Raw genomic sequence first — 17,408 nt, 5'->3', positions numbered from 1 at the left:
CCAGCTGGTCTGTGGCAGGGATCTATGGTAATTTTTTCCCTATCACAATTGATCACGTGTAATTTTTTTTATTTCTGCTCTCTTTTCAGGCACAGAAATAGAGGCAAACTGAGTGACCTGGTAGCAGAACATCTTGATCATTTGCATTACCTTAATGATATCCTTATCATTAATTGTGAATTTTTAAATGATGTGCTGACAGACCACTTACTTAATAGGCTCTTTCTTCCCCTCTACGTGTATTCATTAGTAAATCAGGACAAGGTAAGCTAATACCTGCAAACAGTTCATTCTCAAAGGTGCTGCTTGCTTTCAGTGTGCTAAGTAATTTGGGCAGTTGGGTATATGATGTGTGGTTTACATGAAATAGCTTAAATAGGGTGGCTGTAGAGGAAATAGCCTGAAATGCAATTCAAGAGCACAGCAAAGAAGTGCTGCTTTGGGTGACATGGTGGTTACAAGCTCACAGTAGTGGAGACCAAGAAGAACTGCAAATTTGGAACAGGGTTTAAATTTCTGTGATACTGGGAAATATGTGATTTCCTTTTCTCATAAGCTAACTTCTGGCAAAAGCAGAAAAAGCAAATTTGCCATGATCTAAAAATCTATCCATGTAGAAAATACAGATTTCTGGGTTTGATACTCATTTCTTCTATATGTAGAGAAGCTGTGTTTTAATGCAGTGATGCAGCTGAATTTCTTTTTAAAGCATAGCCTTTAAATTCAGTGGTGGTGTCACTAAAACTGGTTTTTAGTGAAATAGAAACTATTTTTATAAATGTGCATAGGGTCCTGCATTCATTTGCCTGTTGTGGGTAATATTTCATGCTATCTGAATAGCTAATTAGCAGTCTTTAATGAATGTTAACTGAGAAGAATTTTTGAAGGAATAGTAGCATAGTGAAAAACAATGTACTTCTCAGATGCTCACCTGTTTAAATTACTGAAGTGACCCTGAGAGACAGTAATTAATTGCAGTTTTTAATCAAGGAAGAGTGAGGGCTATGCTTATTCAGAGAGTCTCCATTTCAAATAGTTTACAAGTAGTGAATGTTAAAGATAAAGAGCTTGATGCTTTCTGAATATTTTGTAGCAGAATGTGGAACAACACAAGTCACATTTTAAATAAGACATTAAGCCATATAAATTCTTTGTAGAAATAAGCATTTTTCATAACTTTTTCTGTAGGGTGGAGAGCGTCCAAAAATAAGTCTCCAGGTTTCTCTCTATCTTCTTTCTCAAGTAAGTATTTTAAGTATTTGTCCTGTTTCAGAACAAATTTTGCAGTACTCTTGTGATTATAAAATAGTGTATTTTCATCATTTTGGCAAAACCATAAAAGAAAATTGATCTGAAAAAAATTTTTAACCTTTCATATTTCATTAAGAAAAAGAAAGTGAAACATTTTTGGCAGACAAAGTAGCTTCTTATTTAATGTCATTTTTCTGTGGATCCCATTGTCCAGGGTAACTTTTAGAGCATTTCAAAATGTGTACACACCCTGACAAATCAAGGATAATAGACATGGAACATGCTCGGTCAGAACTTGGTACAGTGGCAGATGAAATTTACCTTAGATGCTGTATTGCATTCTGAATCTGCTTCAGCTATGGAAAATCTCAGGTTTGAATTTTCCTCTTTGAAAACCCAAACCCCAAAAACCACTACTACCAAAATCTCACTTTCTCACAATTCACAATATGAATTTCATTATGCCTATAGCTTAAATCTGTCATTAAGTACTTATTTCTTACTCATATCAGTTCCACCTCCTTTTCCTTCTGGAACGTATTTTCAAATTAAAAGTTCTATAGTAGATTTTTTTGTTTTGTAGAGAAAATTCATCTGCTGTCCCTGTAGTCTTCAGTGCATTTCTGTGAAACTGATTTTCTTAAATTACATTGTCTGAAAATAGTTGTGACTTGTGTTCATAGAATTTATACTACTTCTTCTTTGATCTTAGAATTTTTCAGTACTCATTTTATTGTGATCTGGCCCATAATTTCATCTTTTTGCTGGAAGTGTGAGGTTTGGGTATTTTTCCTAGGAAAATATAATTTGATGCTCCTTAATTTAAACTAAAATATTGCAATGGTGTGAGGGTTATTTACCACAGATAAAACTGTGGGAGCAGCAGCTTCTTGTAACCAAAGGGATCTGCATCATACAGTTGTGATCTCTTTTCAAGTCTTTGCTTTCAGTGGAAGTATGGACAAGGTATCACTTCAGGATTTGGATCTATGTTCTTCATTCTCTTTAAAGAAGAAAATGGAAGTAGTCATAAAGAACTGAGAACAAATTTTGTGTAGCAGAATGGGATGTGATATAGAAAATGAAGTGACTGTTTCTGTGACTGGCAGAAAACCATCTTCTCCCACCTCTTTTAACCTGGAGTTTGTCTGTGGTGGGGTGGGATCTGCCAGACCTTGCTGACTATTTCTGTTCCTGACACCAGGCATATGCTCTAGGCACTACTCTTATATTAGACACAAGTGCTTGAGAGACTGATGCCAGCACCTGGAAATGCACTGCTGGGATTTCTCAGCCACTGTGACAAGGGGAACTTGTGCTCTTCTTGAACCAGAGCAGGCCTGTGGACAGTCAAGCAACACTTGGTGAATTGGCAGAAGCTCGAGTGATTTGGAGGTTGTTCAAAGCACTTTTGAAGTGTGTTGTGACTTTAAAGTTTTATGTAGATCTCCACTACATGCTAATAATCACTTCCCTTTTGGAGGTCTGGAATTCTTCTGACTTGAATCAGAAAACCTGTGGAGAACATTTAGCTAAGTATTTTCAAAGCAGTGATTAGGTTTAATGACTTAGGCATTATTTGGGAATTTTACAGCTAGAACCACTGATAAGGGATCCAGCCTTGATATTCTTGTGAAGAGAATGGATCTAAGCTGACAGAAGGCTATTGCAGCTGGACCTGAGCTGGTTCTGTCCAGGAGCCAGTTGTTTGCTGGCCCAGACTTGTAAGCCTTGGCTCAAAATGGAGTATTCAGTGTAAACACAGAATTCTGGTAAAGCACCAAAGCACTTGTGGTCAAATGCTTCAATGCTCCAGGCATTATGGTCCTTACTCCTGTGTTCTGTAGCCATTGTGTAGCTGACACTGATTTGCTGCAATTTCAGAGCCAGAAAAGCTGCTTCTGATCCAGCTCAGCCTAGTGCATGGCCTTTAGTCATGAATCACTGCACAGTGATTGTGTGCACAGAACTTTCTGGAGTCTGGCCAGTTGTTGACACACAGGAAGGTCTGGGGATGCTGTGCACCATAATCAGTTTGTTGTTTCTAAAAAAAAATAAATTTCTGGAATGGTTTTGATGAGTTTCTTGCTAGAAGATCACACAACTTTCCTTTCAAAGGTGTTGAAGAGAGAGAATTTACACTTCTCAGAAGGAGGAACGAATATAAAGCATTAGTAAAACTAGGGTAGCTTCAAAGGTAGAGGAAGGTCAGATACCCTTGTCTCCTTTGTTTTAAAGTATATTTAATGTGCTCTCAGTTACCAGTTGTACTTAGATGTAAACTAAAGATAGCACTTAACAAGGTCTAAAGTATGTTCAGCTAGTGAAATTTTGAAACTATGTATTCTATAAATATGTCTGATGTTTTTTCTGCTCTTCTTTCAATAGGTTTTTCTGATTATACATTATGCTCCTTTGGTGAACTCCTTGGCTGAGGTTATACTCAATGGGGACCTCTCAGTATTTTCTTCTAAGGTTGAGCAAGATATACAGAAAAACTCAGTAAGTGGCCAACTGTAATTTTTTTTTTTTTTTAAGAAAAAGAAAATTTTTGAAAAATAAAAGCAGGTATCTGGAAATTGGTAAGCCAAGGTGTTTATGCTTAGGACATGAGAGCAGCAGCAGACTTTTTGTTGTTGGACCATCATTTTGATGGGACACTTCTGTAATCCAGTCTTCTGTGTTCATTTTTTATCTGTCCTTTGGTAGTGAAATAAAAATGATTCAGCACAACTTTCCTGTGAAAAAGTTGTAGTAGAAATGAGAGACCTAAAAAAATACCAGGCTTAAGATTTTCATCTGAATATTCCCAGTGTTTTAGCAGTAAAACTGATCACCTCTGGAAGTTGTGCATTGGTGAGCATGTGAGAAGAGAGACCAGTCACAGAGAGAGGGGAGAGTGTTACTCTGGCATGGCCTTCTACCTTCACATTTAACCATGGGTAGATGTTGCTAGATGCTGATGCTGTTGTTACTGGTTTTCTAGCTGTCATGTTTTTAACATTTTCCCTTTTGTTGTGGCTTTCACAGTTTGTGTAATGCTTGTTACCTTTTAGAAGCCTTTTTTGGGTATGGTAACGAGTAGGGGGGCATGACCTTACTGTAACAGGCCTCTGACTGTAGTTCTGTCCAAAAATTGAATATGTCCCCTACTGGCTGACTGGCCGGCAGTTGCTGACTGAATGTTTAATTTATAACAAGCAATAGATTGGTTTTTACTCACCTCCTTCCTAGCAGTATCTCTGGGAGTTTCAAGGAGGGAGATATGTTTGAACTCCTCCCAGATACATCAACTTTTCCAGATTTCTTCCCACTGGGCATTGGAAACTGTGTGGACTGATCTTAGCTGGTAGCTTTTGGGTTCTGGTGTTTTGTTCTGCTGACCTTGGTATTTAGAATCTAACCTTCTTTTAGAAAAAACTATGGTAGAATGATAGAGTTGGCTGATTGCTTTAAGATAGAGCAATCTCTTATTTATGTTAGGAAATGTCTGACATTCTTCTAAGTGCATACTGAGTGTTGTGTGTCACTTGTGCAGAAGAAGCTTTGTTGCTAGGAAATTTGTGGCAAGAGGGTGGAGTACCAGTTGTTACAGAAGTGAGATTTTCTTTTCCTGTCATGGTTACTGTACAGTTACAAAATACCTATAGCATGTGCTTGTGTGCTTGCACTTGTGTTAGGAATATTAGGGGTTTCCTATAGACTGCTGTTCATCTCTTAATTTTGTAATACTATTTAGGTTGCTGTTCCTTACTGGCCTTAAAGATGTGTCCTCTTAACATGGAAGCTGGGGGTTCTGTGGTACCTGAACAGGTACTGAACAGGAGGGGTGTTGGCCTTCTGCCAGCAGACCCTTGGAGAAGCTGCCAGAGGTGGAGCTGTGTTCCAGGGAGTGCAGAGCAGTGGGTAAAGGGAGAAACCTTAATTTGTAGTGACTTCAGCCATATTGTTCAGTGAGACCATGGAAGGGAAAGCCCAGACTGTCAGGAGCCCACTGGTGGAGTGGTTCTGTGCAGGAGTGGGCTGCAGTGTCCAGCAGAAGGGCTCCATGGCTTCCAGGGAGGGAGCCACAGAGGGAGCTGCTCTGCAGGGCTTGGGCTTCCCTGCTGATACAGCTCAGGGCAGGGGGGCTCAGGTCAGCTGTACAAATGAAGGCACATCAGGATCCTTGCAGGGTTATTGCTCTGGTGTTTTCTGTTGCAAAGAAATTGCAAACTTCTGTTGAATATAGAAAGCTACTCCAGAAGTTAATTTAGAATTGTTAAATAGAAGTGATGAGCAATTCTTAAAATTTATTTTTAGTCTGAATGTAGAAATTTTGTTTATTAAATCAGACCCAAATTTATCACTTACTACTTCCTTTGTGTTCTAATTTATCTTGATAACTGTTCTGATACTGTCCTAAGCTTGTTGTTGTGGGGATATCTGTGTATTGTGGTGAACTGCAGCTATTTCTAAACCCTCGCTCTGTACCTATCACTGCTCATCTGTTGTAACTGAGATGTCTTGATATGTTTAAGTTGAAATGTAACTGTCAGTTTCTAACTAGCACATAGTTTCTAAACCCAGAAGTAGAACATATCTATGTTCATCTTTCTAATAAGATAAATTAAGGTGGAATGAGATATGGAGTAAGGACTGAGTTCATTACACACAGAGTCCTCTTGCTGGGACACTGAGTAAAGAACACTTCACAAAAATAAAAGCTGAGAAACATCACAGTTGCTGTGTATAAATGCAAAGTACCCTGAGTTATTTAGGGCAAAGAGCAGTGGTAGCTCTCACAAGAGGAACAAGTGATACTGTTTACTGTAAATCAATTTATGGAAAAAATGACCAGCAGTTGTAACTGGTGATATCTTATGAATTGGCAATAACCTACCCATGGAGATCTGCTGAACATCACTGGGCAGTAGTGATTGCCCAGGCTGCATTGAACAAGTTCTCCACATCATTCCATATTTTTCCCTGTATTTCTCGTTTTAGGCATCATCAGAAGAAATGCAAACCCTTATGTCACAATGAGAGCTGAATATGTATAGACAGCAGAATGTATTTAAAGCTGTCAGATATCACACTAAGGTTTACCTTACATCCTGTGAGATCTGTTTTCCTGCATCATTCACATGTGGGCCACTTCTACCTAGTGCATGTTTCTTCTTTAACCTACTTTCTCCTTCCCGTAAAAGGTGTTACTGGTATTGCCTTATTTTACCATCACACATTGCACAAGATAAACCATTATTGAAAATGTGGTTGAAAGACATTTTCAAGATAAACTAGCAGTACCTCGACCTGTATCATCAACTTATAAACCAAATGCTATCTAAAATAATTTTATGTCTAATTTTAGAATGTTTGAATGATACAGCCTTGTTGCCTTTAGCAGAACAGAATATTTGTGTAGGGTTTTTTCTACAGCATTCCTGCTTGGAGCAAACTATGGCTCAGTGTTCACAAGCACATCACTGCCTGCTGGTGTCTTGTGGTACTTTGCTCTTGTGGCTGACAGCACATGAGAAATGCAAGGTTGTTAAGTACATGCTTTCTCCATAAAGAAGTAGCTACAAGATTCTAGGAAGCAATGCAGAAGTAAGAAGTGAATGCAGAAAGGGGAAAATGTGTTATGCAAGTTGCATGCTACTTTTCTGTTTTTCCCCTAAATAATAGGACTTAAGGTGCTCTTCCCTTTTCTTATGACTTTTCTGGCCAGAAGGCATCAATAAAGGTAACCTGGTCATTTTATAACCTTCCTGTGTTGCAGTTGGATCACACAAAAAATGCATCCAAGAGATTATCAGCAGATATAAGTGTAGTGAATTTTGTATTTATGGGGATTTTTTGGTATTGTAAAATAGTCTTCCCGCTATGTGGTTTGTTTCAGTGCCAAGTGTAAATTCACTTACACAATATTTCTATAAAACATTTGCAAAATATCAGATTCAGAGAATCATTTTGGCCTTTTAACTTGTAGACAGCTTTTTCCCTGATATTTTCCTAATCTCTTATGTATAGATGTTCCTAACTAAGTGAAGGGAAGGATTTTTTCAAACTTTTTCCCCAGAGTTTCTTTGATGCACTCATCTTGAGTGCTTATTGTACTGAGTCACCTAAGGCAAAGACTCAGTTTGGTATTTACTCTAGTCTTACTTCTTTCTCTTGCTTGCCTTAAGTTTTTAACCCTTTAGGCAATGAGAGCTGAATCTGTTTGAGGTTTTGAGCTCTGGAAGTCAATGGGGTTTCTGTAACTGTCTTGTTTAGTGCAAGCCTGGCAGAAAGCTCCAAACCATGTGTTTCACTTCTCAGTAACAGAGAGGTTTGGCTGATTAGTGCTTATTTTGTACTCTGGTGGTCAGCTGGCAGGCAGAGGGCAGCTCAAATAGCACAGCTCAGAAACAAGCTGCAGAATTGTTAAAAACCAAATTTCTTGGTTGCTCCTTCTATTTGCAGAGCTTCTTGTAGCATCTTGGTCACTTTCTATAAGAATCCATTGTTCTGTGTTGTTAGGACACATTATTGGAAATACTTCATTTCTTCTGGGAGAAATTTATCTAAATTTATTTACTTGTTCTGAAATAAATTAATACTTAAGAAAATGAGGTGTTGGTTTGCCATCTTATCCTGTGATAACTTTGTGTAAAACACAAGTAAATTAAGTCTAATAAATGAAGTTGTGTTTTCCAGACTTGATAAGTCAATGTCTGGAGGCCCAAAAAGGTTCATGACTGTCCTTTCTTCCTAGTTGATACAGGAGTTAGTTTGATATTGAGGGAAGCATAAGACTCCAAAAATGCAACCAACCCAAAAATCTCACAGCATAGAGCATTGGATTTTGTCCTTGCACCTTTAAAAGGAGTGTATTTGTATTAATAGCTGCTGTCAACATACATGGAGGATTTTGCTGCCTTTATCCTTTTGTAAAAAGGTGTCTGAATTTTATGTGTAATATGTCTCACACCTTCAATTTAAAACTTGTGAGGAACTAGGTAGTTCTGCATTGTCTTCTCTCAAGAAGGCCTACTTTTTAATGATAGATCTTTGGGGTATGTTACTTTGGGGATAGTTGTGCTACTGATGATTTGGTATTAATTTTTTGTATTTTAAAATGGATTTGGGATTTGTGGATAGTGTGCTGATTTACATTTTATATGAACTGAAGTTTCTTTATCAATTACAGTTTAAAATTCTGTGCTGTAACTCAGTGTACACTGTTCAAATTTACAGGCGAAGTCGAGTATCAGATGTTTCATAAAACCCACAGAAACACTTGAGAGGTCTCTTGAAATTAACAAACAGAAAGGGAAGAAGAGGATGCAGAAAAGACCCAACTATAAAAATGTTGGTGAAGAAGATGAAGAGGAGAGAGGATCTGAAGATAACCAAGATGACCTTGATAAAAGCAGAGGTACAGAAGCAAGTTCAAAGGGTGTAAGAACAAGCACTGAAAATGAGGGTGAGTATTCCAGCAAGAAAAGGGTGCTTACAATTTAGGTACTTTTCTTTACTGATGGACCTGGTTGTGATTGGTTACATGATTTGTTCCCTTGCTGCACTAGGTGAGCACAGGACTATGACATTTGTTTAAGGCTTTGGCTGGATTCTTTTCTCATGTTAAGTCAAGCTGTGAGAACATGTACTTCTAATCTCATTAAAGCTATGGAAGTGTGTTCATCTCTGCCTGTGGGCCTTGGCCCTTATCACAATGCATGCCTTGCACCTCAGTGTTCATGGCTTGATAAGCAAGCTTGACAGCTTTGTAACTTGTCCTTTTGTGGTAAGGGAGAGCTGTAGCCACTTCACCTTTGCAAGATAATCAGCAGCATTTCATGTGTGTTTCAATGATAAAATTTAACTGGTGGGCTAGAAGTGACAGCACATGATGGAAGATGATATTAAATAGCTCAAAACTGAAAATATCTTTGACTCTTGGATTTTTTTTACTTGGACTTTTTTCTGCATTTTTGTTATAGCACAAACCTAAGAACTGCTTTTATAGGATGAGTGGTCTTATAGCATATTATAACTGTTTATTTTATGGTTAGGATAATTTTATTTTATGGAAGGATAATAAGTCCTAGTACTTAGATTAAATGTAAATTGAGAATTAAACATAAAATGTGACAGGATTGCCTGCAAGCAATTGAAAGAAAGAGTGTTATGCTTTGACAGTCCTGTCCAAACATGACTGAGTTTAGATTTAGGTAAACAGTCTTTTTGAGGAGGCTTTCCTTAAATGGTGTCAAATAACTGATGGTGTATTTTCCTCCATGATTTGAAGAAAATATGAAATAATCTACTGTTTGAACTGGTGCATTTAGTTGTAATCTTTGTCCAAATTCCTAAGGGAAGACAAGAATTGTTTGTTCTACTGAAACTCAGTAGGTGAGAAGCACTGGGGACCAGGTGTGCTGTTTGCTGCAGTTGTGGAGGCTGTTTACACCCTCAGTGAGACTTGATGTCCACCCATGCCCCAGTCTCACCAGCTTTTTCACAAATCTTTTTTTCAGAAAGAGGTTCTATGGCTTTTCTTCCTGTGGTTTGTGTGGGAAGGGAGCTGACTGTGGCTTATTTGCCAAAATGATATGTATATTTTATTTAGGTATTTTATGTGTATGTATACATTTTTTATTGTGTTACATTCCTTAAAGAAATGTAAGCCAGATTCTTGGCTTTACTGGGAAGAAAATTTGCCCACATCTGCTCATTAACCTTTCTGAAGTAATGGTTATACCTCTTGCATATAGATGCATGAGATGCATGAGATACCAAACAGAAAATATAGAAGAGCTTGTGATAATCTCGTTGCAAATACCAAATTTTGGTGGTGTGTTTTGTTTTTTTAGAAATAGAGATGGTAATCATGGAGAGGTGTAAGCTGTCAGAGCTGTCTATCTCTGCTGTGACAGAACAGAATACAACAGATGAAGAAAAGAGTGCAGCTGCTTCTGGGAGTGACATGACAAACTGGAACAGGTATAAAGGAACTGTAAAAGATGTTGCTGAATTGTTTCCTTACCTATCCTCCCTTTAAATCTTTTGCTTTTCTTCAAGGGATGTTTCAAATCTGCTTCAAGTTAAAATTACAGGGTTTTTTCTGGATCACAAGTGAATAAATCAATAAAAGTGTAGTCTCCCTACTGCTTGGTTTTGGAAATGATCCTGTTCCTTTTTAGTTTGTGCTTTCCTTTAGACAGTTGTGATGCATTAAGTTGGTAAAGTTAAATTACAGAATATTAACATGACAAAAATAGAATATAAATATTTCCATTCTGTAATTTTCTAAACCTCTAAATTAAGATGGAAGTTTTATTAATTACATTTATAGTTGCATTTGTCTATTTTTGTATGCACCTATAAGGAAACAAGGAAAAATTCTTCAGTTCAGGGATGAGTTTGGCAGAATTTTAGTAACAGTAGTTATAGGCAAACCCTTGTAACTTTTTACTGTTTCCAGGGTCCATTATTATGTTTTAGGGTTATTGGAAACTTCTACTGGAAATACAGTTTATAAGTGTTTCTGGGAGCAGGAACTGCCCCGACTTCAAAATTTAAGCTTGGATATAATGAATACCCCTAAGACACCTTCTCCCTAGGGATTTTGCATTCCTGTTAATAGAATGTTAAGAAACCCAATGTGCCTGACACAAAAGTAATTGCAAATGTGTCCACTGGGGAAATGCACATGTTTGATAGGATTTAAAATTTATTTTTAAACTTGGGAAATGCTGCCTGGTATTCCCAGAATTTCATTCTGTCTCCATTATAGCTTTGTAGTTTAGATTACATTCATTAATAAAGATAACATTTAATTTCATTGTAAAAGTGAAATTGAACCTTGACTTCACCTGGCTTTAAAACACACTGTTCTAGATTATTGATAATTTGACTAAAATATGTGCCAAATGGCTTTTAGAAAGAACTTGGCAGTGAGTGCATGGAATACTAAAGTGCCTGGGATGCTCAGCTCTTGAGCAGTGCAGAATGCTTAGCAGTGAGTTGCCAGTGCATTTGGCAAATGTCTGCAGTTCAGGCCTCTCTTGATCTGCAATGTGGTCTCACAGAATTCTGCATCTTTTCTAAAAATAAGCAACATCAAAGAATGTGCAGAGCTAAAAATAGTTTTAAAATAAAGATATACCTTGTATAGGGCAATTCTGACCTTTGTTTTATATGTGATTTTTTTTTTTTTAATGTCAGTGAAGATAAGCTGCTACAGCTTAAAATGTTGTATTATATTATGCCAAGTATATTTGAAACAGCAACTAAATTCCTCAAGAGACTTGCTTCAGTATGTGTAGTTTCTGTCCTACACTTGTGAATAAGGCACCGTGTGGGAATGGAAAATGCAGGGACCTCTGTGCCATACTGGAACTGAGGCTTCCACACCTGCAATAGTCATTAATGCCTGTGGTGACAGTGGTTCCTAGGGGGTTGCAGTTTTCAGTTGTGGACATACTCCAGAAGAAAAAATAATTTGAGGAACACTTGTATGGCATTTGATCTGCTGCTTCTATCAAAGCCCTTAGTAAAAGAAGTAAAGGAAGCAAAGGCTTACAGAGTTAAGAAATACATTTGAAAATGTATTTCTATATTTCTATATAGAAATATTTCTATACTTACCATATAGCCTTTACTATGAAAACTGTTGGTTTTTTTTAAACAGTCCAATACTTGTTGAAAAATAAATGGAAAACAACACAGATGGCAGTTTAAAATCTGCAGCTGTAAAAGCTCAGTCAAGCTTTTAATTTCCCTTAGCCCTTTTCCTACTGTGAAAAAAAAAAGAAAAAGCTTAAGTATTTTAGGTGTTATTTTATTTTGATAGGCCTCACTACTGGAAAGTTTAAGCTTTAAGACATGTTTTAAATTAGCTTCATTTTATGAAATGCTGCACAGCAAAGCTTTTTTCCAAAGTATGTCAAATCCTCATGCTATGTTGTGGCTTCTGTTGCTGTTTTCTTAGGCTGAAGTTTTCTGGGTCTGTTGTGTTGAGGGGATTCTTGGAAGCTGTTTCAGCCTCAGATTTTGTGGCTGAGACAGATAATGCTGATAAGATGCTGTGAAGAAGCATCTGGAATGAAAATAGTATCTTTTGCTGCTCTGTAATGATTTTTTTTCATAATTTCATTAATCTAATTAGTATGTGGGGGAAAACAATGAAAAATGCATTAGGCACCACAGAAGTCATTTAATACTGTGTAATATTGGTGTTAATGGAACAACTACTGCTACCTCAGCAGCTTTGACCTGGTAAAACTTTGGCTTTAATGAAATTATATTAAATAATACTTCTATAGTTTAGGGTTTAGGTTGTTTACTGTTCTTTTCATGTATTTTTTTGAATGTAATTTAGATAACGTAAGGATATTTTTCCTTTCACTGTTAAAGTATAGTTTAACAGATAAGAATAAACCCTTTCCACTCGGGCTTCCACACTGTCATCTCCTGGTGACTGTGACACTACCCTGACACATCATTTGTTTAGCTGGGCCAGTTGTGAAAATATATTTAGTTTTTGCATGTGCTCTGAACGTGAACTACTGACTGGATGCAAGCCATGCCACAGCCAGAAGTGAAGCTGCCTTGCCATCAGGGTAATCTCAGCCATATCTGATCTGTCCAAATGCCTTCTGGATTACACTGACTTTTGTTGTCTTTCCAAGGTACAAGTAAAGAAAAGGTGAACTTAGGACTGTTTGTAACTTCCTGTATATATGTCATAGGTCACAAGTGTTTAAACTCAGGAAAACAAAACCCATCTACAATCCAAAGCTTTTTTTTCTCTTCAGATATTCCCTCCTAGTTAATATTTCTTTCCTATAACTGTTGGATAGTGAAACTCTTGTTTGAGAAAAAACTGGCTTCCTACAAACTTCTGGTAAAAATGCTTACTTGTAATAGTAAGAGCTTTTCAATTCTGTTTAGCACATGAGTTTTAAAGGAGTCTGTTTTATACAACAGTGATAGCAGCTCCTTAAATTTACTTAGGTATGCACTTATAGCAAGCTCTGCAATGATTCTGTGTACTTACTAAACAGGCTACAAACAACCCAGTAACTGTTTGAACAAGCAGTTCTTGGGAAAATATTATGTAATGAATCCGGTTAAAACTCAGAATTATTGTCAGTATGTAAATACAAAGCATGGCTGTAATCTGAGTACTCTGCAACAGAAACTCTGTAACAGAACTCTTTTGTTATAATGCCTGAAAATGTGCATTACTGTGAATTTGCCTCTTCCATTAGCTACATGTACAATAAGATAGTTACCCATTTTTCTATAGATTTTTTTTTAACTGTTTCTAAATTCCTCCTTTCCACAGGCCTTTTCTTGATATGGTCTACAATGCACTGGACTGTCCTGAGGATGATTACTATGCCCTCTTTGTGCTCTGTCTTTTATATGCAATGTCACACAACAAAGGTAAGTGCTGTTATGTGGAGGTAGCTGCAAGGCCAGGATTGGAAGAACCTCAGTAGAGTCATCTTCTGCTTTATGGGGTTGTTTATTGCTGTTCTTTAGAATGGGACAGGAAATCCCCACAATCCATAATTGTGTATTGTTCTAAGAGGTCTCCCAGGAAACCAGCCTTTCCTGAGAAAGAACTTTGATATTTTAGAGGAATATGTTAAAGAAAGATGGGACTAGTTTCCTTATATAACAAGTCAGTGAAAATTTTATTTGTGTTGGGGAGGATACTAAATAGGGCTACTACAAAATAAAATTCCTATTTAGTTGAAACATATATGAACAGATTACTTAACTACCAAAGCAGAATTTAAAATCAGATTTTGATCTTCTCCCCTTTAGCCATTATGCTCTCTAGATATATGGCTTGACTTTGATTTGATTTAGATGCAAACATATAATCTGAGAATTTCACAAACAGCAAAATCATTCACATTTCACCAACCACTTTGAGATTTGAGTGTTGCCACCCAGTAGGCTCCATTAAGGCTGAGAATTTTCAGGGATTCATCAATGTGTTTGGTCTTTGTTGTTCCTCCTTTTCTTTGTAATGCAAAGTCAAAACTATCTTGCCTAGTTTCCTATTGCTAATTGTTCTCTTCTGAGAAAACTGCTGTGGTCTATAAAATGCTTGCCTCAGAGCATGCTCCTGTTTTCTAATTTGCATTTTTTTCTTTCACCCCCATGAAAGGACTTGACTCAGTCAAATTGGAGAGAATTCAACTTCCAGCTCAAAATGCTGAAGAGAGAAATTCGTATAATCATGTCCTTGCAGAAGGGCTTATCAGGATAATGAATTATGCTGCACAACCAGGTATTGCTTTCCCAGGCCTTGTTTTTCCTTCCAAGGTGAAATTTTTGAAAAAAGCTCCTTAGCCTCTTGTCTTTGGGGAGAAAGTGACTGTTCAGCATGCTCTTTGATGAACAGTATGTAGATATGGTTTGTGAAAGACAACTATTGACTTTTCCTTGGTTAGTGAGGAGCCAAAAACTCTGGATTTGTGCTGAGTGGTTGTTTTTATACTCAGAACTATACAAGGATCTGTTGTCTGAATTCCTACTTTGTGCACTTCTGAATAAACAAAAATTGAGATTTTAAGGGGTTTTACATTTCTTGATTTCATCCTGAAAATATGATCTGTCTCACCTTTGCTTGTAGAAATGATTTCAGTTGTGAAATAATCTTGAGAGCTGTGGTGTGCTTTGCTCATAGCAGTCCTTTATCTGTCAGCTCTAGGTGGTAGCAAATTTTGCCATACTTTTTTTTTCTTTGAGGTTGTATTTTCAGTTCTGAACTGTTCTGCAGAAAATGTGGGGTTTTTTCTTCCTTTTTTTTTTGTGAAATGAGGGTTACAGTGTTCCATGACCTTCCATGACCTATTCCATGAAGATGATTTTTGTTCAAGCCACACCTCTCCTCCTTGCTCCCTTAAAACTGTAAATGGGCAGAATTGGATTTCCCCAGAAACTGAGACATTATAAAATTTTTGAATGTCTGTAGAATAAAAATCTGTTTGTTTGACTTGCAAAACTGCTCTACAGCATATTAACTTGTGCTGATGTGTCAGAGATGAAAAACATGTTTATATATGAAGAGTTTGTACCTGCAGCAGCAGGAAGGAGTGCAAGTGAGGATATGTATTTATTTAAATAAAGGCATGTCTGGGGAGGGAAGTGCTGGGGAAGGATGGAAATGAGGGAATTTTTATTCAACTTGCTGCATGCTGTGTAGAACATCTCCTTTTCTCCCTTCAAGGGAAAGCTGTGCCTTACTAGTGTACTAAATACAAAGCTTCCTTTCACCTTGTAACTTCATCCATCCCAAATGTGTGGGATCCTTTTGTAATTCTAGAGTAATTCAGCCTGTGCTGCAGATTGATAAAGGCAGCAAAACCCAATGTTTGGGCTTCCTGTTCAATAGTATTAATCTTTGCTCTCTTACTGAATGGTTCTGCTTTAAATTTATCTTCTGCTTTAAATTACTCTTCTAGTTTTTTCTTTATAGCCATCAGCATAGTAAGGCAGCACCAGCGCTCAAAGGAGCAAAGTTTGACAATTGCAGGAAGAGTAGAAACATTTAAGAACATGAGATGATCACAAGAGCTCTAACTAAACTGCTACTATTTTGTACGTTGAAATTTTCTTTTCACAGATGGAAAAATTCGTTTGGCAACTTTAGAACTTGGCTGCCTATTGCTGAAGCAGCTTGTGTTTTCCAAAAATGGCAGGATCATAAAAAGTGTTCACCTTGATTGTCTTGAGGTGGGTATTTTCTTTCAAATTCCCAGTCCCTGCATTACTGGTGTCTCACTCTTGGAGTATAGTTGAATAAATTTGTTTCATTTCTGGTTGCAATTAGCCTTAATGTGAAATTTGAGCTTCTAGAACATCTTTGCATTGGTAGCTCTGTGCTGTGAACCTCATAACCTGTGCTCTATTCTCATCTCTGCTATTTTAATTTCTAAGTTCTCCAGCAGTTTTTTGTTTCATTGTCTCTCTGATACTTGTATGTTATCCATCTCAATAATGTAAAGTGCTTTTGAAATAATAAATAATAAACTCAAATAAGCTGCATTTTCATAGGTGCAAGAACTGTATTTTATCAAATTCTGGGATTAAGGCCATGGATTATTAGACAGTCTGTTCTCTATGAGTGTTTGGGTGGGTTTTTTATGTAACTAATAAGTAAGTGTATTCCCTGAAATGCATTTTCTCTTTCCTAGGGTGCAAGGGAGGAAAGTGTTCATCTCCTTCGCCGTTTCTATAAGGTAAATATGCAACTTGCTGTAAGAAAAAAGGTTCTGTACATATGGGGAATGTCTGCAGCCCAGTCTTTACATAGTGACCAAAGAAGCACCTTTTTTAAGCTGGGAACTCCAAATGTGTGATAGAGAAGGAAGTGTTTTCTTGTAGAATTCCTCCCCTTTCCACCCTGACTGATGTCACAAAGGGCTGTTGGAATACTCACAGGGTTTGTCCTGGAGATCAAGTTTATCATTGACACTAATGTGGAATATGTTTGATTTTGACATTGCTTTTTGTTTGTATCATATCTGAAATGAAGATCTAAAGTTTTGTCTATTTTTTTTTCTTATTGGAAACCTTTGCAGCTTTTTACTTTTACATGTGTGTTGTAAACAATGAAAGAAATTAAACTTTTTAGCCCTAGGCATTAACTTCTATATAAAGAGCAATAAATCTGTGACAGATCTCAAGTGTCTGAAATATCTTCCTGTTTTTCTTAGAATTCTCTTGAAGGATGTTTGCTCAATGTGGCTTACAAAAAATAAGTAACTTGTGGTGGGTTGACCTTGGCTGCCTGCTAGAGGTCCACTCAGCTGCTCTCTCACTGCCCTCCCTCAACAGGATGGAGGGAGAATAGAATATCATGTCAAGATAAAGAACAGGGAGGTCACTTGCCAATTGCAGTCTTGGGCAAAACAGTCTCAACTTCACAGAAATTAATCTATTACCAAGAAAAATAAATTTAGATAGTGAGAAACAAAGACAAATTAAAACACTGCTGTCCCCTAGCTCTCCCTTTTCCCAGGCTCAGCTTCATTCCTGGCTCTTCAGCCTTCTCCTCCTGTGAGTGGTGCAGGGGCAATGGCAAGTAGGGGTTTGATGTCAGTCCAGAACAGCTTCTCTCTGTTGTTCCTCCCTGCCCTAGTGTGGGTCCCTCAGGGCAC

General features: G+C 37.3%; 1 protein-coding gene across 9 annotated transcripts in view; it reads left to right on the top strand.

Annotated features, from left to right (window-relative positions):
- CLEC16A (C-type lectin domain containing 16A) overlaps positions 1-17,408 on the top strand; it is a 59,710-nt gene that overhangs the window by 11,593 nt on the left and 30,709 nt on the right. For 8 of the 9 annotated variants that reach the window (XR_013184520.1, XM_054644040.2, XM_054644041.2 and 5 more), the window contains exons 7-15: positions 90-264; positions 1,189-1,242; positions 3,640-3,753; positions 8,476-8,704; positions 10,095-10,224; positions 13,574-13,674; positions 14,411-14,533; positions 15,872-15,981; positions 16,443-16,487. Coding sequence is in view for 8 of the 9 variants with exons in the window: in XM_054644040.2 (XP_054500015.1) it covers positions 90-264; positions 1,189-1,242; positions 3,640-3,753; positions 8,476-8,704; positions 10,095-10,224; positions 13,574-13,674; positions 14,411-14,533; positions 15,872-15,981; positions 16,443-16,487 (1,081 nt within the window). In the remaining variant the exon portion in view is untranslated. The remainder of the gene's footprint in view (positions 1-89; positions 265-1,188; positions 1,243-3,639; positions 3,754-8,475; positions 8,705-10,094; positions 10,225-13,573; positions 13,675-14,410; positions 14,534-15,871; positions 15,982-16,442; positions 16,488-17,408) is intronic. The other variant, XM_077187179.1, reaches the window with a different exon arrangement.

This window comes from Agelaius phoeniceus, chromosome 16 (assembly GCF_051311805.1).
Source record: "Agelaius phoeniceus isolate bAgePho1 chromosome 16, bAgePho1.hap1, whole genome shotgun sequence".
Classification (NCBI taxonomy): domain Eukaryota; kingdom Metazoa; phylum Chordata; class Aves; order Passeriformes; family Icteridae; genus Agelaius; species Agelaius phoeniceus.
Note: the sequence above shows the minus strand (reverse complement) of the source record. Positions and strands in the feature narration are given on the sequence as shown.